The sequence below is a fragment of the Equus przewalskii genome, chromosome 25, assembly GCF_037783145.1.
Source record: "Equus przewalskii isolate Varuska chromosome 25, EquPr2, whole genome shotgun sequence".
Lineage (NCBI taxonomy): Eukaryota > Metazoa > Chordata > Mammalia > Perissodactyla > Equidae > Equus > Equus przewalskii.
Window position 1 is genome coordinate 17,070,130 of NC_091855.1, and position 26,221 is coordinate 17,096,350.

At 39.8% G+C, this 26,221-nt stretch overlaps 1 protein-coding gene across 48 annotated transcripts in view; it reads left to right on the top strand.

Moving 5' to 3' along the window:
* Positions 1-26,221, top strand: part of SIPA1L1 (signal induced proliferation associated 1 like 1) — a 360,404-nt gene that overhangs the window by 264,909 nt on the left and 69,274 nt on the right. For all 48 annotated transcript variants that reach the window (XM_070593958.1, XM_070593937.1, XM_070593976.1 and 45 more), the window contains 4 exons: positions 9,007-9,110; positions 11,973-12,130; positions 21,154-21,727; positions 22,360-22,634. In XM_070593958.1, coding sequence (XP_070450059.1) covers positions 9,007-9,110; positions 11,973-12,130; positions 21,154-21,727; positions 22,360-22,634 — 1,111 coding nt within the window. The remainder of the gene's footprint in view (positions 1-9,006; positions 9,111-11,972; positions 12,131-21,153; positions 21,728-22,359; positions 22,635-26,221) is intronic.

Below are 26,221 nucleotides of genomic sequence, written 5' to 3' on the forward strand. Positions count from 1 at the left end.
GCCATTTACTGCAGAAAACTGCTGGTGATGGCGGAGAGGAAGCCAGAGGAGGGTGTGGCACCAGAATAATTGAAGACCGTGATTAGAGTAGCTAGGATTGGACTGTAAAAAAAAAAAAAATGGTATTAACAGAGGTGTGGATGGAGTTGAGCAATGGATACAGATCATGCAGAATTGCTCCTGGGTAGTGTTGCATAAATTTCACTACATTTAGCTGAATGTTAGAGTGATTAAAAACTCCAAGATCTTAAAACCATCTGCTCGTAAGCCCTAGAATTTTTTTTTTTTTTTTTTTTTTTTTTTATTAATGTTATGATAGATTACAACCTTGTGAGATTTCAGTTGTACATTTTTGTTAGTCATGTTGTGGGTACACCACTTCCCCCTCCGTACCCTCCCCCCACCCCCCCTTTTCCCTGGTAACCACCGATCAGATCTCCTTATCAATATGCTAATTTCCACCTATGAGTGGAGTCATATAGAGTTCGTCTTTCTCTGACTGACTTATTTCGCTTAACATAATGCCCTCGAGGTCCATCCACATTGTTGTGAATGGGCCAATTTCGTCTTTTTTTATGGCTGAGTAGTATTCCATTGTGTATATATACCACATCTTCTTTATCCAATCATCAGTTTCTGGGCATGTAGGCTGGTTCCACGTCTTGGCTATTGTAAATAATGTAAGCCCTAGAATTTTTGACTTTCATTAATTCATTTCATAATCTCCATGCTTGTCTACATAGTCAGCCTTTGTATGGTTTTCTTATTCATTTTTGTATTCTTTTCATCTTTAGGAGGTTTTTTGTTGGTTTATTTTCTATTATTATTGTCCATAGTCTAATTTAATCTCTAAGAAAATAAGCTTGCTAGCTTTGGTATTAGTTTGGCACCTAAAATGTGTTGATGAAAAGCATATGAAGCAATCTATTTAGCTACAGCTCATGAGCATACCACGTTGTCCGCTGCCGTTCCCCAAGTCATTAGTCAAATAGGTAAGTTCTCAAGTATCTATCTTGGTTAGAGTGTGTTGACTTCTGCTGTGTGTCCGTGTGGAGGCAATTTTAAATTTTATCTCAAAATCCATCCATGGATACCTATGACCTGTTTCTCTTTGAGAGGTCTTTGGATTAGCACATCTGTATTGCAGTCTATAGTAATCTCTCTGATTTTCTGTACAGGAAATTAAATAAGGAGTTGAGTCATGAAAACAGAAAAGCATTCATAAACTCCACTGCAGGGAAGAATTTCCTGTTGCTATGGTTTTGCTGTTGCCAACTTGGAAACGACATGCAAGAGAGACTATTAAAACCCATAAATAGCCTAGACTCTTAAATATTATTTTAATGTTCCATACTCTGCTTGCAACTGCATAAAATGTTAAATCTCATTATGCCCTTAAACTCTTTTTATCCAGGTATTCTGATGTTTACCATGTACAGTTCATTCATGTTGTCCTAATTTGTTGTATCATATAAATTATCATCACCACAAAGAGCTATTGAAAGGGTCTGGGAAGAGAATGTAATAAGCACCCTGATTCTATAAATTCACGGCCAGATTGGGAGTTGATAAGATTATGTATTATTTGTGTATTTACACATTCCCAGCCACCTCTTGATGATGAAGGGCAATGTGAGAAATGTATAGCAAGGCCATACTCAGGCAGTGTGGCATCGAGTAAGGCAGTGGAATAAGCAGAATAGGCTCTCTGTGCATATTTTGCCCCAATATCCCAATAACTGCGAAGGCCAGAGGGGGGTGAGCCTGGATTAGCAAACTGCCTCTTACAGCACAGTTTTACAATTATGTAATACATTCAGCAGGAAAGGATTTCTTTTCACTGAACTACTCTCCTTTAGGACTCTTTGTAACCTGTCAAGGCATAGCTCCTGAGCAGAAGAGTTCCGTCTCCTTTTCTCCCCTTTCAGAGTGTCAGGTTTCCTAAAGTAAAAAGAAGGAAAGTATTTCCATTCTAAAGCCCTGAAGAAAGCAAGATGCTTATTTAACTCTCTTACTCCAAGCTAATAGGGTCAGAAACTAGAGGGGACCATTAGCCTCATCATTTAAATACGTATTAAACAATAACAGACCACAGAAATAGGGACCACCAGCCTCTGCACATTTCAGCATGGTGTGGCCATGGCGCACCCAGATATGAGACTTGGCTCTGTGTGCTGTGAGATAATCTCACCAAAATAAATTTTATCTAACTTTATTTTGTATCAGGAAACTTTTTCTTTTAGTATAATCTTTAAAAAGAGAAAATTCTTTCCAGAACAAGTGTTCCTAAAGGATCATTCCCTCTACATGTGACAATGTAGATGTCACTTGGATCTGTGGATTTGTAGTTTTCATCAAATTATTATTTGCCAATCTTTATGTCTTTATTTTTTCCTGCCCCCCCATTTCCTCCTGAGTGTCCAATGACAAATATGCTACATCAGTTACTAGTATACAACAAGTTAATGAGACTGTGATTTAATTTTTAACCTTTTTTTCTCTATGTTTCCATTTGGATAGTTCCTATTAGTATGTCTTCAAGTTCACTGTGTTGTTCTTTCCTTCCATAGTGTCTTCATCTGCTGTTAATCTAATACAATGAAATTTTCATTTCAGATATTATAATTTTCAGGGCCAGAAGTTGCATTTGGTTCTCCTTTTTTATGTTTTCCATTTTCTCTTCATTAGGATCATGTTGTCCTTTAAATCCTTGAACATATTTATAATGGCAGTTTTAAATTCTTTGTGTGCTAATTCCATCAGCCCTGTCCTTTGGGGTTTCCTTTTAAGAGATTTTTCTCTTGCTTTTGAGTTATATTTTACTGCTTCGCGTGTCTGGTTATTTTTGATTGGATAGTAGACATTGTCTGTGTTTCATTGTTGAGTGTCTGGATTTTGTCTTCTTTAAAGAGTACTGAGTTTCATTTGGGCAGCCAGTTAAGTTACTTACTGAACAGCTTGATCTTTATGAATCTTGTTCTTAAACTTTGTTAAAGCATCTGTAGTGTAGCCTTTACTCTCTGGCTAATTTAGCCCTACTCCTAAGACATGACTTTTCTTGCACCTGAATACCTGCATATTCAATGAGGCATCTCTACTATAGCTGGTCAGAACTTGAATATCTTCCAACCCTGTGTGAACTGTGAGAATTGTTTGGCTTACAATTTGCTGGTAGTTGTTCTTTCCCTAATAATCTTTTGTTCATTCATTCTTTTGTTCTTTCTTTCTTGATGTATAATTGATGTATAACATTATATAAGTTTCAGGTATACAATGTAATGATTACACATTTGTCTATATTGCAAAATGATCACCACAGTGAGCCTAGTTAATATCCATCACCATACGTGGTTACAAAAATTTTTTTTCTTCTTGTGATGAGAACTTTTAAGATCTACTCCCTTAGCAACTTTCAAATATGCAGTATAGTATTATTAATTGTAGTCAGCATGCTGTACATTAGCCTAGTAGTTTTTCTTTGCCTGGCTTTTGGAATCTCACTCTGTGTGTGTACAGCTTAATATTCAACCCAAAACTCGAGAAGACCCCATGCAGATTTCTCAACTTCTTTCATTGTGTAGATTTTTCTCTCTTTGGTACTCTACCCAGCAAATATCAGCCGCCTCAGGCTTCCTGAACTCCAGTATGTTTTGGCTTCCCTCTTCAAAGCTCTGCTCTGTGCCATTGTTCCAAAAATGCCTCCAGGTAGGAAACCCAGTGGGATCATAGGCCTCACCTTCTGATTCTTTTTTTTCTCGGGGATTACTGTCCAATGCTGCCTATTTTTAAATGTCTGAGAAAAGTTTTTTCAGATATTTTGTCAATTTTTGAAAGTCCTGTACTGAGTATTGTCATGGTCAGAAGCAAAAGTTCCAGTTACTTTCTGTATATGCCATCTCATGTGATCCCCACAAACCTTGCTAGATGCCGTTATCCCCACTTTACAGAATTGGCTTCTCTAGATTAACTAACACGCCCAAGGTCAGACAGCTAGTTAGCATTAAGGAAGTAGAACAGATCCTAGTGGCATGGTTAATGACGTATTCAGAGAAAGCATAAATGTAGAATTAAGCACAGCAAATCACAGAGCCCTTCCTTGAGGTTATGTCTTCTCTTTGCTCAGTTTTTGGGCTAAAAATACAGAAGCCATCTCATGAGACAGCTCTGCTTGTTAGTATAATAATTATATTCAGATTTGAGTAAAAGGAGGGAGAGGCTCAGGGAAGGAAGGATTGATGGAACTCTTGAACCATTTCTTCTTTTTCCCAATTCTCTGTACTAAGTCCGTTTTCCCATCTCAGAAATAAGGACTTGAAGTAAACAAGCAATAGATGTGTCAGGGTTTGGAACCGTTCTCCAATGAAGGCATTTTCAGCAGTGAATTTTTTTCTCCTTTTTTTGTTTCCTTGTTTGGATGACATAACCTCCAGATAATTACCCTCCCGTCACACTTCACCTGTCACACTTCAGTAAATCCAAAAGTAAACTTCCCATCAAGCACTTTGTTATTTGAAAGCTGGAGGCTACCCTCACTTCAAGCTGTCGATTTGGATTATTCTTTAGGAAGTTATTTCTTCACTGAAGCTTGTTTGTCAGGTCAGACAGAGGAGGAGACCTAGAAGCCCTTTGTAAAGCATCCTTCAGAGCCGTGCCTTCATTGACTTGCTACTTGCTTCCATCATTTTTCAGGGGTGTTGTAAAGACCGTTGAGGTTCAGGGTCTTACAAGAGATGTAAGACTTTTCATAAACAAAATAAATCCTTCTTTATTTGGAATATTTAAACTTTGATAGGGAAGGGGATAAAACTAGAATTATTTAAATACTTTGCACATGCAAAGGGCTATTTGGAGTTCTAGAGACCGATAATGAAGAAAAAGATTCTTGTTTCACCTCCTTAACTTTGAACTGTGTTATAGGTAAGTTTTTCCTTTGAGTATTCCTGAGATGTAATTGGCAAAGACATTAAAATATGTAAAAGCCCCCATTTAAGGAAACTACACTTTTACCTCAACAGCACAAAATTCTAAATTTTTTTTATTCGTTTTTGGTGAGAAAGATTCACACTGAGCTAATACCTGTCACCAACCTTCCCTTTTTTTGCTTGAGGAAGATTAGCCCTGAGCTAACATCTGTGCCAGTCTTCCTCTATTTTGTATGTAGGATACCTCCACAGCATGGCTGATGAGTGGAGTAGGTCTGTGCCTGGGATCCAAACCTGTGAACCCAGGCCGCCAAAGCAGAGTGGGCAGAACTTTAAGTACTTGGCCACAGGGCCCACCCAAAATCCTAAATTTAAAAAAAATGCATTTCTTGAACATCTTTCATGAGCTAGCACTTTCATGTACATTATTTCACTTAATCCTCACCACAGTGAGAATATTGAGGGGGAGAGAAGTGAAGTGACTTGTTTGTGGTCATTTAGCAAATGATGCTTCTGAAATTTGAATTCAGCTCTTCTTACTTCCAAGTTAGGAATCCAGGAAATTGCAGTATTTTGCAAAGTGAGCAGCAAGTAGAAAATAGTACTGGCTGATTCTTAATTACCAGCCCCATACCATCTCTTGTCCTTTTCTCTCAATATGTTAGCAATTTTGAGAAGCCTGGAGTCTGGGTACATTCACATGCACACTCAGATTCCTTGAACTGACACAGTGTGAATTTTCCTGTCATGGCAAAGGGTAGTACTACAAACTCTTCTTGATCTCATCCCCATTGAAGTAAAGTAACTCCTCTCCTGACCATAGCTAAAGGTACATTGAAAAAATATCAGTAAATATGGTGGATGCCAGAGCAGGTGGAATTCTTGACTTCCCCAAATAATTGATTCGTGAGTAAGTGAAATAGTACCACAAGGGCAGAAGTGTGCCTCATCTCGAATACATGCCCATGTCCCAGATGTCAGTACTTGTCCCTGGCTGTGCTTCTGAGCATTGACTTCTGCATCCCAAGACCCTGAGGCAAGGTTGTATAGATGGGAGATCTGGAGATCTTAAATGGATGGGCCCCAGCATCCAGCTGACTATCAGAGTATTTCAAACTATGGATAAGAATCAGACCCACAGCCTGTCTCTGATTTCATCTTGCATTTGATGTATTCTATAGTAGTGAGGATGTTAATAAACTGAGCTTAAGCTTTCTTCATTCTATTGACTTTATTAGTCTATATTCATTTAGTTAATGAGATTGCTTTTCTCCTTGTGTTCATAAATATTTAAAACTAAAACCTTTCCAAAATCCAATTGCATAAGCTTGTTTTCCTTCATCTAGCTTTTCTTTACTCAAACATATCTGCTAGTGACCCAGAAATGGTTCTATAAAAGTGTAATTGGTTTTTCCTGATTCAGATTCTTATACATATACCTTTATCATCCATGTTTTAGACTACCTACAAGCAAAAGCATTAAGCCAAAAGAGAAGTCAAGGATGAATATGACATTGACTGTATTGAAAATGCTTCTACAAACCTATTAACCTGTTCATACCATCTTCAAATAGAAATGCCTAGTGTACGGTATTATCACTTATCTATACCTTGCAAAGCAGTTGCAAAGAATATTCTTATCATCCCTCAATTATTTGGTTTCGTCTTATCATCTAGTATTAGAAATTTTACTTTCTATGACTTAGTGTAGTAGAATACTGACTGTATTAGTGAATGTATGCCACTCACTAGTAGTACCATTTGGAGGCAAATCATGTTATTATTAAGATGACCCATAAGATGCCTGAATTTGCTTTTTAACTTTAAAGCTCCATACAGATATGAAGTAGCATTATCTTCTTTCCATCCCTCTTCTACAAGCATATTTTCTCTTTAGAAATTACTCAATATGTATTCTCTTCAACCAGAGAGAAAAGGAATTTTATCATTTTTTCTAATTGGCGTTTTCTTGATTGTCATTCTATCAAATCTTTCCTGATTTCAGGGTTTCACGGTCACTAAAAGTATAATAATAACAACATTGAATGCTTTTTTCTTTAGAGAATATAGCAAACATTTATTTTCCATTCTCTCTGGTAAAGTTGAGCAATTCTATTATGTGCCTAATAACTCCAGGATTTTGGATTTCCTCTTGTCTCAGAAATGAAAGTTTCATTGTTTTGGCTCTAGTTTCATCTCTAAAAACTTTGAAACTATTTAAAATTGTCATCAAAACTGGAGTTTCCAAAGATTCCCAGAAAAAGGCTGGTCAGGCAGCATACATTATGTGAAGTGAATCATTGCAGAGGAAAGAAGGGACTAGAAGTAGAAACACAAATTCTCTTCAGGGTGCCTCACTTCAATTTTCCTCTCTGGCGGTAATCCTTTTAGAATTAGACAAACAAATAAAGCAAAATGTAATAAATGAATACTGGATGATAATCTTTTTTCTGGTTCATTAATTTTGCTTAAAATTGACTTGAAACATGTAAGTACACGTCAAAGCTGACACATTCACTTTAAAGTTTTAAAATATGCTAATCAGTTCTAGGGTTATTTATAGCAAGGGTCCTTACCAATAGATAAGTTCTTCGTACTCAAGGCCTGTCTTCTTCAATAGTTCCATTATTGCAGTAATTTGTAGTTTTTTGTGGTGGTGGTCATTAACATTTAGGAGATATTTTTCTTGGGGAGCTGTATGTTGATACCTATTTTTGCAGTTACTGAAAAGTAGCATTCGCTTTATTCTCCCTTTAGCTTGCATTTACCTTTACCCTTTGCATTTTATGTCGGCTTCAAAATTACGATCCTCCAAGAAGCTCAAGGTTGAAACTCTGCTCTAGAACATCTTTACGAGTCTGTCTACAAGCCATCGTGTGGTCTATTCTTGGAGCTGTGCCTGAGGGCAGTGGAGCTGCTGCATTGCAGTCATCTGGGAGTGTTTGTTAAATGAGATTCCTCTGCCGTCCCCCACACCCACTGAGCAGTATTTCTGGGAGTGGGGCATGGGAATCCCCTTGTTAAACCAGCTCTCCAGGTGGCTCCCTACACACTGAATTTTGAGAACTACTGCCTTTTGGTATAGCCAGAGGCTGCATTCTTGCAGCCTCATTCTCTAAAGTGTTTTGCTCCTCAACATTCTGGTTGATGGAGGCTTGAGTTCACCCAGAATGAATGCCCTTCTGTCCCTTTAGCATCCTCTAAGTCCAGGTCCTTCAAGTCTAGAGATCCTCCCTTTCACTTGGGCAGTTAGTAAGTCTCTTCTCTGGTTTCCAGGTATTTATGGGCACACTGATTTGTTAATGATTGAGGGGTGGTTGTTTTTCCTTAAGGAAGGGGAGAACGGAACACACTCAGTCTTAAAAAATTGTTGGACGTTGCTCTAATACCTTTGTTATTCAGTGTTACAGTCTTGTTAAATTTCCATATATTTGTGAAGGACAAAAGAGTTCTGTTGCTTGAGTCAGAAGTATTGGAAAAGGTGTTCTTAACTTATTGTCTGTGGACAGAATTCAGGGGTCTGTGAACATGAATGGAACATATTTTACATTTATTTCCACTGGCCCCTAATTGAACTTTAGCATTTCCTTCAATTATGAATGTAGACAACAGACTATCGTGTGATAAGCTCTACCTCTGATTTTATTGCCAATAGAAAGCACAAGTATTTTCATCTCATATTGGTTCTTGTCAGAGATATCTCAAAATAGTGCTTATGTACATCACTGCTTCAAAATTATAGTAGTTGTTAGACCAACTGCTAAAATGTATGTGACTTTTATGCTGTTACCTCATACTTTCAAATTATTTTGGTACTGTATTTTTCAATATAATTGATTTCTAGTAAAATCTTCTATACTTTATTTTATGCACTTACACATGTCATTCTGGGAAGGGATCATGAGCTTCGCTAGACTGTCAGAGGGGATCAGGTACAAAAAATGGCTTGTACTAGATCTTGTCTAGCATCTTCTCATCCTAAACTATTTCCCTCCTTTTCTGTTTTTTGAGATATTTCTCGTAAATGAAGTGTTTTTCCTATTCTTATAGTCGTTTCACTGTTATCTATGTATTTTTACCGTAGCTGACTCCACCGGGACCCACTCGCTGTACACAACGTACAAAGACTATGAGATCATGTTCCACGTTTCTACCATGCTGCCCTACACACCCAACAACAAGCAGCAGGTAAGAGATCCTTGTATTATTTGTGTTTTCTCGGCCTTGTTTCATTTCCCCCAGAAGCCTAAGTGGCAAGTTTGTAAAGTCTTAAACCAAAATTTAACGTTGCACCTGTCACAGCAGCAGGAAGCTGTGTACTTTGTGGAAGTAAGGAATAGCAAATGAGCTGAAAACAAATGAAGAGACGCAAATTCTAGGGTAACAGCCAGCTGGATGGCTTTGTGAATTAATCATTTGCTTTTCACCCACGGGGATTGAGGTTTTCATGAAATCTGAAGAGAACGAGTTGAAATCACGGTGATTAGATGAGTGGGCAGGGTTGCAGAGAACACGTATGAGGGGGCGAAGTTTCAGCTCAAGAGGCCGGCGTACAAAGCAGGGAAGTACTGATGTTTCGTTTCAGATTTCACAGGAGGTTTGGGCTACGAACTTGGAGAAAAATCAAAATAAATGTCACTGGGATCTCAGAAAAATGTTTTTTTTCTCAACGTGTTCGTCAGGAGATAGCAGGAAACATAAATAACAATTGCATTTCTGTGCATCATACACAGAGTTTCTTTTAAGATCTGAAAGCACAGTGCCTGTTACGAAAATGTAGTCAGCGAGACAGTACAGTGTGGAAACTCAGAAGTGACAGATTGTTGCAGAGCGAAGTGGAAGCTGGCAGTAGTGTTGTACAGAGTGTGTGGTAGTTGTTGTTGTTAAAAAATATTTCAAAATAAATGATACGAAACTGAAGTTTAAAAGAACCAGAGAGCTAACAGACGTTCCTTTCTTTCAATAACTGCTATAAACACAAGCAGTCCAGTATTCCTTCTCACCTTAAAATGGATAAAGATTTTGTTGTTGTCGATTGTCGTACTAACAGAACACAGGCCAGCTGCTGAGTGAACATCCTCCACAGAATTTAACCGAACCCGGATCCAATCTAACACTTCATCACTTTCGATTTGGTTGTCACAAATCTCGGTAACACAGTTTTGCCTCTTAAGATTACGAAAGTAATCAAAAATAGGAAGGAAAGCAGTGAATCAGCTATAAATCCAAAATAAGCCTATTTTAAGATAAATTTCCTGATCTGGAGTTTGTTGGCAATTTGTTTTATGCAAATTCCAAGTTCTAGATTTCTCTGAAACATCATGCTGAGAAAAAATATACTAAACTTGTTATTCTGATCAGTCAGTAGACAAAAAATTTAAGAACATTAACAAATGATCTGTAAAGGGGAGATAAAGGCTTATTCTACCTCATTCCTGGGGGGGGAGGGGGATTAGTAATAAGATTCAATTAATTGTTTATTTCTACGCCAAGAAGTTGAAGTGCTGAGCGGAGCGAGGTGGCATTTAAATGGACAGCTGTCTAAATTATTTAATTTGGGGGTCCAATCAAGGCAAAAGTATTATGGTCCTAAATCAGAATAAAAGAGTAATTGTACTGCTCCATATTAAGAAATTTTAATTCTCCAGCTAAACAATTTATTTCTTCTATATAGATTACTTTATGCTTGGAAAAAATGGAAAGAACATTTTTTTAAATCTTTTTGCAAGAATTTGTTTATAAATACTATCTTTTTTTCCATTATATATAATGTGAGATGGATTTATTTCTATTTGGGTCCTTTATTAAGACATTAATATTACATATCATGCCATATTTCAAAGAAAGAATGGCATTGCATGAAAAAGACAATGACATCATCTGTGCAGGAATGACATAATACATAGACAAATTGTATTTGTTTTTGGTATGTCCAACATCCTGAGTAGATTAATAATCTTTAATAATGGGTGTAATTTGTATAGCAACCAATACAGACCAGCCTTTGTTTCCATAACATCTGATAATATGTTTAGAAATGAAGTAAGCTGCCTCATTAGAAGATAATTTGGGATGCTTTAAAATTCCTAAGGTTAAAAGTACATTTCCTGAACATTCTAACTCCCAATTCTCAACCCTGATCTAAAAGACTGTTGTTTCTCTCAGCTGGCAGCCAGTACTAGGTCACTGATTTTACCGGTAATTTGTGTAAGTTAATGTCCCTGGAGAACTAAAAGAAAAAAGTTTTATAAATGCAAGCTTATGTCTAATGGATGGTTTATATGAATGTCACGTTTAGTTGTTTTCTTCCTTTTAAGAGCCTCCATATAATAAATAAGACATACAAACTTTTTCAATTTGTCTTCACACTGTTGAAGTAAACTACCTAATAAACCCCTCCTGAAAAGGCACTGGCCTAGGTGGATTTGGAGCGCCCAAATTTGAAAGCCACCTTTCCAAAACACCGTTTAATGTGAAACAGAAGGGGGTCTTAAGCAGCTTTCACTGTAATTAAAGAAGTTATTTAAACTTGAAATTGAACCCGCTTTTAAATTGTTGCAGTGTTCTAGAATATTGTTAATTTCCACATTCCCAGCTTGTGACAGAAAAAGTCGATCAGAAAACACCTTAGCCATGTTTCTTTGACTGAAGCTAATTAAACCAGAACATAAATTGTGTTGTAATTACTCCAGCCGTTCTCATCTCTAAAAATCTTCCCTGTGGCAAGTTTCTTTCTTATATGAAAATGGAGCAAAACTGTTGTTATGGAAACCGAGGATTTGGAGATGCTGGAACTTGGCATAACATGCCAGATATTGGTTAGATTTATTTGAGTGGGCTATATATTTTATGCAAACTTCAGCATATTCATCTCTTTATTCTTCCTTGGAAGGAATGATAAGACAGGCTAAAATACTGGCAATACAGTGTAGCTTACCTACCCTAATATGTACTGATTAATAATGAATGTTTTAAAGACAGTTACATGAGGGAATTGGGGAGGAAAACAGAGCTTTGTCATTTATGTCGTTTGCTTACTTTTTCTCTTAGCTCCTACGGAAGCGGCACATTGGAAACGATATCGTAACAATTGTTTTCCAAGAGCCTGGAGCACAACCATTCAGCCCGAAAAACATCCGATCCCACTTTCAGCACGTTTTCGTCATCGTCAGGGTCCACAGCCCCTGCACGGATGGCGTCTGTTACAGGTATTTGCGCTGCAGCGGTGGTGGCTAGGTGGGCATTGGCCGGTGGTCACAGGGAGGGCACCGCCCAGCCCTGCTTTCTGAAGCGGCAGTGGGAAGTCTATTGCTATTTATTTTTGTCTTTAAACTGTACATGCGGATGTCCAAATTCACACCATGATGTAACCTGATGGCATTGACATCCTCTAGACATGTTGGTTAGACACCTGCCGTTTCCATTTGCACCTCCTCTCTAGGTGGTGTCCTTTCTCCATACCATCTGGTCACCAACTCATTACTCATACTGCTAATTATATTTTGCTTTTGGCATGGCAAGAGCAGAGAAGAATGCTCATAATAAGTAGGGAAGAGGTTATTTTTTTTCAATTATTATTATTTTAAAAAGCCCAAACCCTTGCTTAGGACTGACTTGATTTTAACATTTCTGACTGCCGCCTTAGAGGCATTTCTATGCTTTATGAAGCATTCGGTGGACTTGTTTCAGTGTCCCTTGTTGAGCTAGTCTCGTGAGTATCAGAATTCAAGCATCTCTGTGCAGAGGCCTTTGCAAGAATCCAGGAGGGGTTTGCTGTTGAAGAGGGTAGGAGCTTGTGATGCTGGGTTGACATGGGTGTAGTGCCAAGAAGATGTGTAAGATTATTCTAGCACTACTAAGATGTTTCTAGTATGCATCTATCCTTTCAAAATATGAAGTTTTATCATATCGTTCCATTCCTAAAATTTGAAAGATTAGGCTTTGTTAATTTCGGATATTTGTTTTTGAATTAATATAGCCACCCACAGAGAAAATGACCAACACAGACTGATGCATGGTTTGTTAAGAGATCTACGACTAATTCTAATTCTAGATGTGATGCATGTTAATATAAGAATAGAGCAGGCAAGTTCAGGGACAAAACAAGTCGAGGTTGCTTTGGACTACTGCGACTGCCACCATCCTTGCACCTTCCAGACAGTAACTACATATGTTGAGCTCTAATTAGAAGCCCAGCACTATTGTAGGCACCTTACATGTGTTACCTCATTTAATTTTTAAAACCTTTGAAGTAGGTACTGTTTTTATTCCCATTTTCAGATGAAGAAACCTGAGCACACGGGGATAGGTGACCGGCCCCAGGTCAGCTGGCCCTGGGCAGTTTCACTTTGAATGCGCTAAGTCGGATTCTGGAGCCCAGTCTCTTCACCGCTCTGCCATCCCTCCTCTCTCCCATGCCATGTGAGGCAGGGGTCTTTGCTGCCCTTGCTGCTGACCTACAAGCTGTTCCAGAGCTTCTCAGGGCCCAAGTCTTTGTGACAACCCAAGACCAGGGAGGTCTGTAGTTTCCTGGGCTCAGGGAGTGGAAATCAAACAGAAGAGCTCTAGATCCGAGGTCTCTTGTCAAGAACGTGGTCTCTGCTCTGGTCAGGTAGAGAATGAAGGCACAAGCACCGAACATTTGACTACAGTTGGGATGGATAACTGTTTGCATTGCAACCCCAAGCAATTGAAACATGCTCTGTGCTGGATTCATGCCAAGGATTTCCTGCTACTTTGTAGACAGAAGGTTAAACCCTTTGTGAGTGGTCGCTAGGAAGTTTGAGGAACAGAAGTGAGAGATTCTTCTTTAAAAGCTTTTGTCTGAATGAAGTGCTGTCCAATAGAAATGCAAGGCAAGCCACACATTTATTTTATATTTTCTAAGCCATATTTTTTAAAAGTAACAAGAAATAGGTAAAATCAATTTGAACAAAAATGTTTTTTGACCCAATAATATATTTTATTTACCTGATATAGCCAAATATTATTTTAACATGTAATTTTTAAATTTTAAAAATTATTGCGATATCTTACATTTTTTGGACTAAGACAATGAAATCTGGAGTGCATTTGAAACTTACAGCTCATCTCAACTAGGACGCTCAATTTTGATTGGAAAGTATCTGTATTTAGATTTCATAACATTTGCAATTGGAAAAATTGATTCATATACTCAGGTTGTTCCAAATATGCTTTTAAAAAGCTTTCAAATAACCAAATTGTCCGTTTTTAAAATTTAATACTCGCTCGTCACACTAGCCACATTTTGAGTGCTCAGTAGCCACATGTGGCCAGTGCACGTCTAAACAGGCTGATGAGGAGGAAAGATGTCTTAGCCTTCAGCCCTTTGCTCCATGAGGAGGTGATATCCATTTTATTTTCACCCCTCCCCCCTTGAAAAATCGTGATTCTTGCTGTCTCTCTCTCATTTGTAATCTGTTGCCTGGAGAAGCCTTCTTCTTAACCCCACTGTGTGATGCTGGGAGTCTGTGCAGGAGGACGCTGAACACCCTTGCTCCTGACACTTGAGCTCGTCTGGGATTTCCCAGTGGCCAAGCTTGTTTGAAGACCCCATGCACTGCTTATAAACTGTGAATTTTGGCCTTTTGTAAATCCAAGTTGTTTTGTAACATCGCTGAAAGAAATCACAAGAACCTAAAGTAGTGATCTTTTCCTATGATAAACTTAGGTAGTTTAGTTTTTCTTAGTCCTTCTCAAACGGAGGTAGGCGTGTTTCCTGAGGGATGTGATGTCAGGAGATGTTTAGAGGCCCAGAGTAAATAGAGCATCTCTCTTGTAGTCTTTAATGCTTGGGGAAAGGGCTGTGAAGGGGTTTATTTTTTCATGAAAAATAAATGTATTATGAAGTAGTATCGAAAATTTATATGAATTTTAAGATAACACGTGGCTCTTCGAAGAATTTCCATACCTCTGAGTTTTCCCATACTCTAGCCACTCCCCAAACTACTAAGGATCTGAATTTATAAGCCTCCTTTATTAGGGGTACTTTGGTAGAAACGTTTAGAGATGTGTTGATTTATACTAATTTTATTTGAATCTAATTTTAAATCACTTTACCCCTAAGTGATGTAGTTAGGGTAATTCCAATGCTTTTTTCATTTAAAATTCCTTGTTCCCAGCTTTGTCTACTGGGAACACTCACATTTATTTACTGACATCTCCTTGGTGCCTGAACCGTGGAAGGTGCAAAAGTTGTTTTCTCAAGGAAGTGTGAGGTCGACATAGGCTGAAGTTGTAAGGAATGTTTTCGCTGAGAAAATGGGATTTGGTGCATGTTTTAAAGCACAGGTGGATGGAATTCAATGGGGAAAAGAGAATTCTAGGAGTGGCCAGTGGCCTATATGGAAGTGTAGACACAGGAAGGAGGGTGGAAAGCACAGTAGGAAGGCTGCTGCTGGAGGAAAGATTGCTAGGCGGTGGAGGCCCCCGGAGTGCTAGGCCATCAGATAACTCTGTATAAATAGAGTCTTAAGAAAATTTACCCAACGTCACCATGCAAGGTAATCTATATTCAAAAAGACAAATTTGGAGCTTATTGTTACCCACTTATTTTTTACCAGTTCCTTACAGCCCTTATCATATATGTGCTAGGCATTATTCTAGACCCTGAGATACAGCAGGGAAACAAAGAGAACAATTCTTATAGTAGATATAGAAATGAGGCCCTGAAATAATGTGTGTTATTTCTCCCTGGGGACTGGAAAGTTTATATAGGAAAAACTGACTAATTCCAACTAATTCCAGAGGCCAGATAACCTTGAATAGTAGACATAGCCAAGAACTCAGAAATTAATGGCTAAGTCTGTGTACTAAAGCTTATGCCCATACCTGATAAGAGAGCCCTCTGGTCTCTATTATTTTATTTGCGTCATTACGGTGAGTAGAATTGTGTGGTCCCAGTTGATAGAGCAGTTTACAAGCAACAAGTAAAAAACATAAAGGAGCTGTTTAGTGGCAAGAATGTACTGAAAACAGCACTAAGTGATTACTGATAAGGGAGATGCAGAAAAGTTATCCACTTCAAAGATACAAATTCAATCAGTGTAGTTGTCTGGGGTCATTTGGTTTGGGAGCAAACCACCAAATATACTTCACTCACCCCTGAGGGCCTCGCTTTGTAAAAACAGTGTAAATCTTTTTTTAACAACTAATGAATTAATGGATCTAGGTATCAATCATCAAAGACTGCACATAACACAAAAAGGGACTAATGTCTGTCTCATAAGGGAAGAACACAGCCTCACCCGTGAATTAGTCGTGTCCCCTCCCCCGCCAATTGAATCTGAATCTGATCAAACCCCTAGAGAAGCCGCCTTACAGAAAATACAAAAGACAGAAGAATGTGTTTCTATTCAGCAAAATTCAGACTCTGGACAATTCTGTGTGACAAACAGCCCAATTTCTTCAACAAATAAATTGCAAGAAATAAAAGAAAAAGTGAGAGAAGTGAAAGGAAATTAACAGAATAAAAGAAAATTTAAGATAAAATAAATTAATTGCAATAATTAGGTATGGACCTTATTTGGATCCAATTCTGACAAAAAACTATTAAAAAATCTTATGCTATCTTAAACAATTGAAAATTGGAACATTGACTCACTATTTGATAAAATTAAAGATTTATTGTTAATTTTAAAACTAGTATAGTAATAAGTGGTTATAATAATGACCGGAATCTTCAAAACAAATGTTAAATTGTGGTCAGTAACTATGTTTAGGAAGGTGGAAATATATGTTATTCCTCTCAGAAAGATTTCCATATTCAGTGGTTAAAGTGTAATAAATGTTGAAAGGAGTTACTATGATGTAGTGCAAAAAGCACTTGGAATCAGACCAGATTGTGAGACCTCTCAGATCTTAAATTTCCCTTTCTGTGAGGTGGAAGGTTGCTTGACATCTGCTGAAAATCCCATCAAAGTATCGAGTGTAGGCAGGGAGTGCAGTGTGTGCACAGTAAATGTCCATGCCTTTCTTCTTTTCTTCTCTTGAATATAACAAATAAATATGCAAGCTTCAACTAGGAAGAAAAAAATCAAAGTGGTAGAAATTTCTTTGAGAAAGCCTATTCTAAGCCGTAATTAATCAACATCGCTATTGTCCAATGTAGCTGACCTTTCTAAGACAAAAATCTGAATGTGTCACTCTTGGTGCTTAAAACCGTTTTGGGGAAAGTTCAGACTTCCTGGCATAGACTACTGCATGGAGTCCTGTGGGTCTGGCCTCTCCTGTCTCAGCCTCCAGAGGCACCTCTGCCAGTCCTCCCCCGACTGCTGCCTCCCTCTTGAGCCCTGTGGAGCTCCTTACAGCTCCCAGAACATCCGGTGTTCTGTCTCTCCTCTTCGCACATGCTGCCTGCTGCTTGCTCTCGGGGCAGGAATGCCTCTTCACACACACCTCCTCCCCGCCCCTCCTTCATCTGCGGAATTCCTGTTATCATTTCTCCGGGAGGGTTCCCCTGACCTCCCAGGACTAAAGTGCCTTTCCTAAGTGTTTCCGGTAGCACCCTGCGCCGCCCCAGGAGAGCCCTCAGCCACTGAATGTAGCCCCCACCACACTGTGAGCTTCTGGAGGGTTGAGCCTGTGACCTCGCCTCCTTGATCCTCAACATCAGCACGCTGCCCAGCGTCTAATAGGTACACAGTGAGTGCTGGCCAGTGAATGCTGTTAGAAGCCAAAGGCTCCCCAGGGAGGGGATGATGGGCACACGTTTGTTCTGCGCTCATCTGTCCTGCCCTTTGCCCAGGTCTGCTTTCTTGGGAGGCTCCCCAAGCTGGCAGTCTGATCCAGGCTCCAAGAAGGGGAAACTTCCCTCTTCTGTTTCAGTGCTAAGTCCCCTTCCTTTTAAATTTTGCGCTGGGAATTGTTATTTTATTGCTGTTTCCATGGTGCTCCAGAAGTTCAAAGTCTTATTCTTCTCATTTTTTTCCGTTGAGACTTCTGCTCAGATGTCTCTGGATCAGCCCCATGTATCAACTTGAAATTGGCTTTGGTTCTCAAGACCTGCTGCTTCGCCCAAGGTCTTTGATGCCAGCGGTTGTTAGAAGGCCCAGACCCACTAGAAACAGCCTTAGGGTGGTCTCTTCCGCTGTGTGACTCCTGCGGATGGTCCCTTTTGCAAGCACCTCCAGAGTGGGAGGTTTAAAAACGTTCCCCTAGAGGGAATAAGTGCGGTCTTGTCATAGAGCATGCTGTTGGCTGTCCAGAAGCTCAGATTCCAGTCCTGGCTCTCTCTCACAAGCTCTGGGCAAATCATTTCACTTCTCTGAGTCTGTTTCCTGGAGAAGTGAAGAATTTGTACCAGCTGTTCACACGGAGGTTCAGGGATATGTCAAATGACAGCGTAAAATACAGGACACCTTCCTGGTCCCTCAGTCGTACTCCAAGATTTTGAAGAGAGAACATATTTTTGTGTTAAAATGAACACAGATATCCTAAGTAGAATGCAAAATTGAGATGAATTTTAAGATGAAACTCAATTTTATTGGCAGAGTTTGAGGAGCACTGAATTCTCCCTCCAGTGCTGACTTTCCATGAACGGTTCCAGCCCCTGAGCTTCTGTCTGTCTGTCGTCTAGATAACCCTCTTGAGTAGAACACCCCAGTCCTTGACAATGCTGAGTAAACAAGACATAGCTATAAATTTAAAGGGTCTTATTTCTAAGGAGATACAGTACTGCCTACAAGGCTGACGTATGTGGGGCCAAGCAGAAGCCCTTTGGAATCTGCTTTTAAAAATAGCAAGAACCATTTATAATTAATACATCTTAAGTATCTATATATAGCAAACTGAAATTCTAGGAAGCCTTCTTTTCTTATAGAAGCAGAAATATTCTTTCTGCTTAGCTGAAAGCAGGCCTTATTATCAAGAGTTCAGAATTCGTCACATCTAAATTAATGAGCTTTTAACCTTGTAGAAAACCTTGAAAGTTAGATTTACCCAAAACAAAACCCTTCATTTGAAAAGAGCCTTCTAGGGTATCATCTTCCTCATCTTCTTCAGCAAGGATTCTATTTCTAATGATGCAAAGAGATTTTAGCGTCTGTATCATTTCCCTCCCTACCATGGTGAATCATTGATAATTATAGGTTAAGGATTCAGTTCTTTCCCTCATTGTTCGTTCTAGAGGCTTCTAATTATTGGTGGGTTTTCAGTATATGTTTGCTAAAGTTCTATCAGTTAATAAATAGATCTGTAGAAAGCCAGTGAGTTTAAGGGGCAAGTGGATGGATGGTGCTCCTATTGACAGCACCCTGCTAAGCATTTTTATCTCCCTATTTAAAGTAAAATCACAGCTGTTTCTTGAGAAAGAATAATGGTTTGAAGTGAAATTAGCAAGAGAAGAAATTGCCAATTTAAAAATGAAAGATGTTAAATATCTCTGGATCTTTACAGGATTCCTCTTAGACAAGCTAGCAAATCTGGATTTTAGCATCTTTTGCTTGACTTAAGGGAAAAAAATAACATGATCAAATTAAAATTATACGGCTGTCAGCCTTCAAGCCAGACAGTTCACAATAGACAAGAAAAATTGCCTTTCTAATACTGGTATAATTAGGCTGTAATGCATTTGGAGGTTTCTGTGAATTCTCTTCTTCTGTTAGAAAATGGAGTGTTACTTGCCACCTTTCTTTGTCGTGAAGTGAACCTAGGTAGTCTTTTCCCTTTTTTAAATAAATTTGTGAAAACTAACAAATAGGCCATTCTGTGGCATCTTCTGACAAAATATGTAATTTGTATCCTGAGGTTCCTGATTTTTATTTATCCTCTTTCACAAGAAATAATCATTTTTTGAAAAGCAAAGCCAAATATCTTAACACAAACCGTTCTTAAAATAAAGAAAAAATAATGAAACGGAGCTCTTCATTTAGTTTGAAAGATGCACACTCTCTGATTATGTTCTTTCCATTCTGGGAGTTGAGAGGAAGCAGATTTCATATTGCCTCCCTAATACTTAGTACACTTGCATAACTCACTCACTTTTAAGTAATTAGATATTATGAAAAGAGGGATGTTTGATCTGCTAAAATCATCATTTCCAACCCTCTCACACTTTGCTGAGTCCTGGAATAAGATCTTGGAACATGATAGAAAACACATGACCTCTCTGTTTTCATTTAACTTCTGTTGTTGTTGTTTAGGAAAAGGAATTTTTTTCTTTTGGGATTAAAAATAATAGGTTATTATAAAGTCCTTTTCTTAGGCCCAATTTTAGTGATATGGATGCAGAAGAAATGCATGGAACAGGATTTCTTTAAGTCAGTCTTGCTTAAAGGAATGGGAAAAGGAAAATATTTTTCTCACAAATAAATGGTCAGAATCAAATACCAAAGTAAAGAATTTGCACCAATGAATAGCTCAGTTTAAAAATACTTTGGTGCCAGCCCAGTGGCATAGTAGTTAAGTTCATGCACTCTGCTTTGGCGGCCTGGGGTTCACAGGTTCGGTTCCCGGGTGCAGACCCAGCATCATCGTTAAGCCACATAAAATAGAGGAAGATTGGCACAGATGTTAGCTCAGCGACAGTCTTCCTCCCACACACTATATATATATATGTTTTGAAAGCACTGTTGCTGTTAGCATAAAAATTGTAATCATTTTATTACTTACTGAAATTCTAATTTTCATTTTAAAATTATGCTTTTTGATCTGGTTGCATAATGCCTGACACATAGGCCAACAAAAATATTTGTTTAAAAAAATAGAATCTATTGTTCTTGTTATGCATCTTTTGATATTTTCATTATAAGCTGTCTGCTTATGACCATCACATCTAGAATGGAGACCACACTTGTGTTCTTACAGAGTCTATGCTTGTTCTGAAAGGTTATGTGGTTATAGTAACCTCCCCACCCCTTGGAAACAATCAGTAGGTATTTAAGAATGGTTTTTATAAAGAATATTGCAGTCAGTCTCTTTTTTATGGAGTTATGGTTCCTTTGCTATCTGTTAATGAAAAGAAAGTTTCTACTTTAAGCTTTTTGGGGTTTTTTGGCCTAGAAAAAATTGGATGTTCTGTAAACCCTAAATGTCGTTGAATGAAAACATGTGCTCATGTTAAGCGGAAATGTGTGTTGTTTCTTTTGGGACAGTGACAGTTATGTTCCTTCTGAGAGGGATGTTTGTCTTAGAGAAAGTGTGTTTTATTCTCTTACTGTGAGACTGAAAAATATTGACATGCCTCTTTCTCTCTCTTTGCCTTGTCTCTTAGTGTGGCTGTCACCAGGTCCAGAGATGTGCCTTCCTTTGGACCTCCCATCCCCAAAGGGGTCACTTTCCCTAAGTCCAATGTGTTCAGGGACTTCCTTTTGGCCAAAGTGATTAATGCAGAAAATGCTGCTCATAAATCGGAAAAGTTCCGGGCCATGGCAACTCGGACCCGCCAGGAATACCTGAAAGATCTGGCAGAAAAGAATGTCACCAACACCCCTATCGACCCCTCTGGCAAGTTCCCATTCATCTCTCTGGCCTCTAAGAAGAAGGAAAAATCTAAGCCCTACCCAGGAGCCGAGCTCAGTAGCATGGGAGCCATTGTGTGGGCCGTCCGTGCCAAAGACTACAACAAGGCTATGGAGATAGACTGCCTTCTAGGCATCTCCAATGAGTTCATCGTCCTCATCGAGCAGGAAACCAAGAGCGTGGTTTTCAACTGTTCCTGCAGAGACGTGATAGGGTGGACCTCAACTGACAGCAGCCTCAAAATCTTCTACGAGCGGGGAGAGTGCATTTCGGTGGAGAGTTTCATTAACAGTGAGGATATCAAAGAGATTGTCAAAAGGTTGCAAGTGAGTCTTCTCCTTCCGCTTATCTGCATGCAGTTTCTGTCTCATAAAGCTTTTATTACCAACTCAAGCCAAGTCATGGAAGCTTCTGCTGTTTTATTAGCAACTCTGAAACTCCCCTTGATGCTGTGAAGCAACTCAGAGTTTATCTCACACTGGTTTGCCAGCATTTTTCAGAAAAGCACTAGAATGTGTGGAAGAAGGCACAATTACACTGTGCATTAGAACCCCATTTGCATGTGACCTGATCCCACTGCCTTGGTGACTGATGATGTGGCCCAGCCAGTCTTCTTTAGTTGTTGAAAAGACTTATTTGATTGAGTATCTGCTGCCTTGAATTTTTTAAGGGCAGAATGAGTAGCTGAATATGGTTTCTCTTAGCTGCCAGCTCCCTGTAGGTCTCTGTTAGAGGTTTCTTTGCGACTTCAGTGAAGACATTGAGTTCTTTGGATGCAACAAATATGTTCTTTTTGGCCTAATGAATAGAGATTAATGAAGGGGAAATAGGCAGACTGCTCTTCAGCTGGCAGGAGAGTATTCAGAAATAACCCTGTTTGCAGCATTTTTTCCAGTTCCATGTCCACCACTTAGACCCTTTTACGTTAAACCATGATATCTTTTGTTTCCTTGTCTAGTTTGTGTCAAAAGGTTGTGAATCAGTGGAGATGACTCTGCGAAGGAATGGGCTGGGACAGCTCGGCTTCCATGTCAACTACGAGGGCATCGTGGCAGACGTGGAGCCCTACGGCTATGCCTGGCAGGCAGGGCTGAGGCAGGGCAGCCGGCTGGTGGAGATCTGCAAGGTGGCAGTGGCCACTCTGAGCCATGAGCAGATGATCGATCTGCTGAGAACATCCGTCACGGTGAAGGTGGTCATTATCCCCCCGCATGATGACTGCACCCCACGGAGGTAGGTCTGAGTTGGCAGCTGTGACCCTGAGAGTCCAGGGCTGGGTTTGGGTATCAGGTAGGAGGTCTCCCCCTGAGTAAGGGGAGTAGCGTATTGTGAAGAGCGCCAGGTTACACACGATGCTGAAAGTTCCATCCATGGAAAGTCTGACTCAGGACACAACTCCTTTTTAGCATGTGGCAACAGCAGCTGGAAAGAATGAGTAACTTGGACTGTCCCCAGGATTTACATCTCTGGATTTATGAAGTTGCCATTACAGATAGAGAAGTCTGGGAATATCTATCCTAAACATCTTGCACCAATAGCTGAGAAACATTGAACACTTAAAGTTAAGATACGCTCAGCATCACAAACTGTCACACTTTTTTTTCTTTTATGTTCCATGGTGGCAGTCTTACTCTTCTGACTTCCCCATTTGTACCCGATTCCTGTCCAAAACTCAAAGTATTGTGTTGACCCCTGCTGTCTCAGCCTGGAGGGCTGAATGTGACTGACCAGGCTTTTCCTTAACTGCATCTGCGTGTGTCAAGAATTGGCTTTAAGTGAGCTGGTCCTGCTCAGGATGCTTTGGCAGGTTGGTTCCCAGCCTTTTCCCAAAGGGAAGCCCGGGAACTCCCTGCCCCTCCCAGCTCCTGCCATGCTAGCAGCACTGTTGAAAATTTAATTTCTCTGTCTCTGGGGAGGTTTCTTGGTGGAACAAATTTAATCAACTGTTTCTTTTCTCCTTTGGGCTATCACATGCTGTTTTTCCTAGTTTTTTTCAATCTGTTAATTTGCTTTGAACCCGTTATTTCCGAAGAGTTTCTTTTAAGCTTTGGCAATTAATTCTTAGGCCTTCTAAAGCCAAGACAATATTCTTTATCTTATTTTTTTTCCAAAGAACATGACCAGCCCTGCACCCAAGCTCTCACAGATTTATGAGCATCAGGTGGTTGAATGTGTAAACGGTTATGATGGGTTATTTGCCTCCTTTAAAAAGTAAGCAGCAATGACAATCTAAAGGTACTTCAGTTCTTCAAACCAAATGTTACAGACAGACTTAGGGATGGTATTTCTTATCTTTTTTTTTTTTTTTTAATAAAGATTGGCACCTGAGCTAACATCTGTTGCCAATCTTTTTTTTCCTTCTTCTCACCAAAGCCCCCCAGTACTTAGTTGTATATTCTAGCTGTAGGTCCTTCTAGTTCTACTATGTGAGACCCCACCTCAGCATGCCTTGATGAGCAGTGCCAGGTCCATGCACGGGATCCAAACCCACAAAACCCCAGGCCATCGAAGGGGAACACACAAACTTAACCACTGGGCCATGGGGCTGGCCCCAGGACAGTATTTCCTAATAGGGCTTATCTCCTGGATGGCCCAGAGGCTCTGTGCATATGTCAGAATGTGGTGAAATCCCTCTGTCTGATAGCTTTAAGAAGTGCTTCCTTTTGGATGACTGGATTTCTCTGGAGACCAAAATATATATCCAGAACTTTTTATTTCAGCTATCTTTGGGGGAGTATTCTGAAATTGCCTTATGCATACCCTGCTTTAGTTAACCAGCTCTTTCTGATTTCCTCAAGCACATCATCATTAATGTTAAGGATTTTGCTGACTGGGGATTCAAGTGTGACTCTTGAAGTAGATCAGAAAGACCGTCAGGCTCTCCAACCCTCTCCAGCTGCTCTGTGCTCCTCCTCTGGTTTCCTGTCTTCTGTCCTTTGCTCTCTCCTTCAAATTGTCTACTTTATTGCTTCTAAACAGGCAGCTATAAACTGGAGAAGATAACCAAACTTTGTAACTTATCAGCCTTGTTGCACACAGCACAGAGTTATAGATGCTGGTCTGAGGACTGTCTACTCAAAATGAAGCCTGTAGATCTTGTGACGCCATCTTGTCTGCTCAGAGGTCTTTGCCTTTATTTCTAGGCTCTCCAGTTTGTATGGGGGAGAGGAGAGGGAAATAGGTGTGTGTGAGTGTGTGAGGAAGTAGGATGGAACAGGCGACATTGCTGACATTGAACTGTGAATAGTAGTTGTTACTAGAAAGATGGGCCTGGCCCTGGATAGGTAGGTCATGATAGGAGGAGGTTTATCGACAGCAAGATACTAGACTAAATATGTCATCTAGATAGGTGGTGTGTTGGTAAAAACAACTAACATTTGCTGAGTATTTAATGTGGCAGGTCCTGGAAAAAAAGTGCTTTTATATGGATTAGTGCATTTAATCTTTATAATAATGCTATGAGCTTCCCAAGCTAGTCTGGTAAATTTAGGTCTAACTTCAGAATCCAAGCTCTTAAATGCTGCTTTGTATGCTTGGGGCACAAATCCTTTCCTTATACACCAGCATGGCAGGGATATGCTGGTAAACTGGCTTCCTGTTGGGGAAAAGAACCTTGGTTTGGAACATTTGCTAATTCCTGTGGTGTAAATACTCCCACTGTGGCCAATTTCAAGCTACCAACATGAACTGAAGCTGAAGGCAGAGCTGACATAGACGCTCACAGTCCACTCTTGCAAGCCAGGACAGGCTGGCTCCAGCACACCCCTGGATGGATGAGCCGTATTTGTCTTCATCTCCCAACACCACTTTTAAGGCAGTCCTTGTCATGCTCTCCTAGCCGGCAGAGCGGGCAGTGACATGACCAAAGGGTGTTAGGACGTGGGGTGACTGGGATAAAGGATCAGTGCACTGCACAGCCCCACGGGCCTTGGAGACACATTCTGCTCCTTTCGCTACAGTTTCCACCCGGAAAGCCACTGTCAGACCTGAGCAGGTGTGAAATGACGCCGTTGATGGCTTTGAGGGACGGAAAGCCCTCCTCTCCCCTTCCCTCCTTTAGAAGTGACTTCAAAGGAACAGTTAAGCATTAACACCTTGCTACAATTTTCAGCAAAATAAGATAATGCTCTTCTGTCATATTTTTCTTCTCCGCACTTCACACTCCTACTGCTGTTTTCCTAGCGACTAATTACTCTGTTCTTTGACTAGTCACTCTCTTCTCTGTCAGCTGTGACTGCAGCTCCAGCGTGAGGCAGCACAGGCCTCCTCGGGGCACACTGCCCCTCGGCCAGCGCTTCTGAGGGTCGCCAGTGGCGATGGTACGTAATTACAAACACCCACGTACATTCAAATGGGAGACTCATTAGTTTTGAAAAGGCAGATTTTTTTTGTTATGTTTTTAGTGAAAAAGCCAGTTTAACAACAACAAAGTAAGTATTCAATAAAAAATGTTAAAAAAAAAATAGGGCTCTTTTCCCTGTTCTCAGGAAATAGCACATCCTCTGTGAATTGTTTTCAAACTAAAGTTCTTTAAAGGGAAGAAGAGACAGGAAATGTAAAGCAAGGTTCCTGAGCCCCTAGTATGCACTTGGCTTTAAAAAAATCTTCACGGCAGCTTCATTTCTTTTAAAACAATGAGGAGAACGAGGCTTGGAGAGATTCAGTGGCGGCCCAAAGAGTGAACAGGACCAGCTCGAATGGCAGCATGATGGAAGCAGTCCTGGCAGAAAGAGATGTGGTACTTACCTGCTGACTTCACTAGAAAGCTGCCCTCTGGGGAGTGAGATGTTGAACTGCAGGAGGGGCCCATCACCCCATCC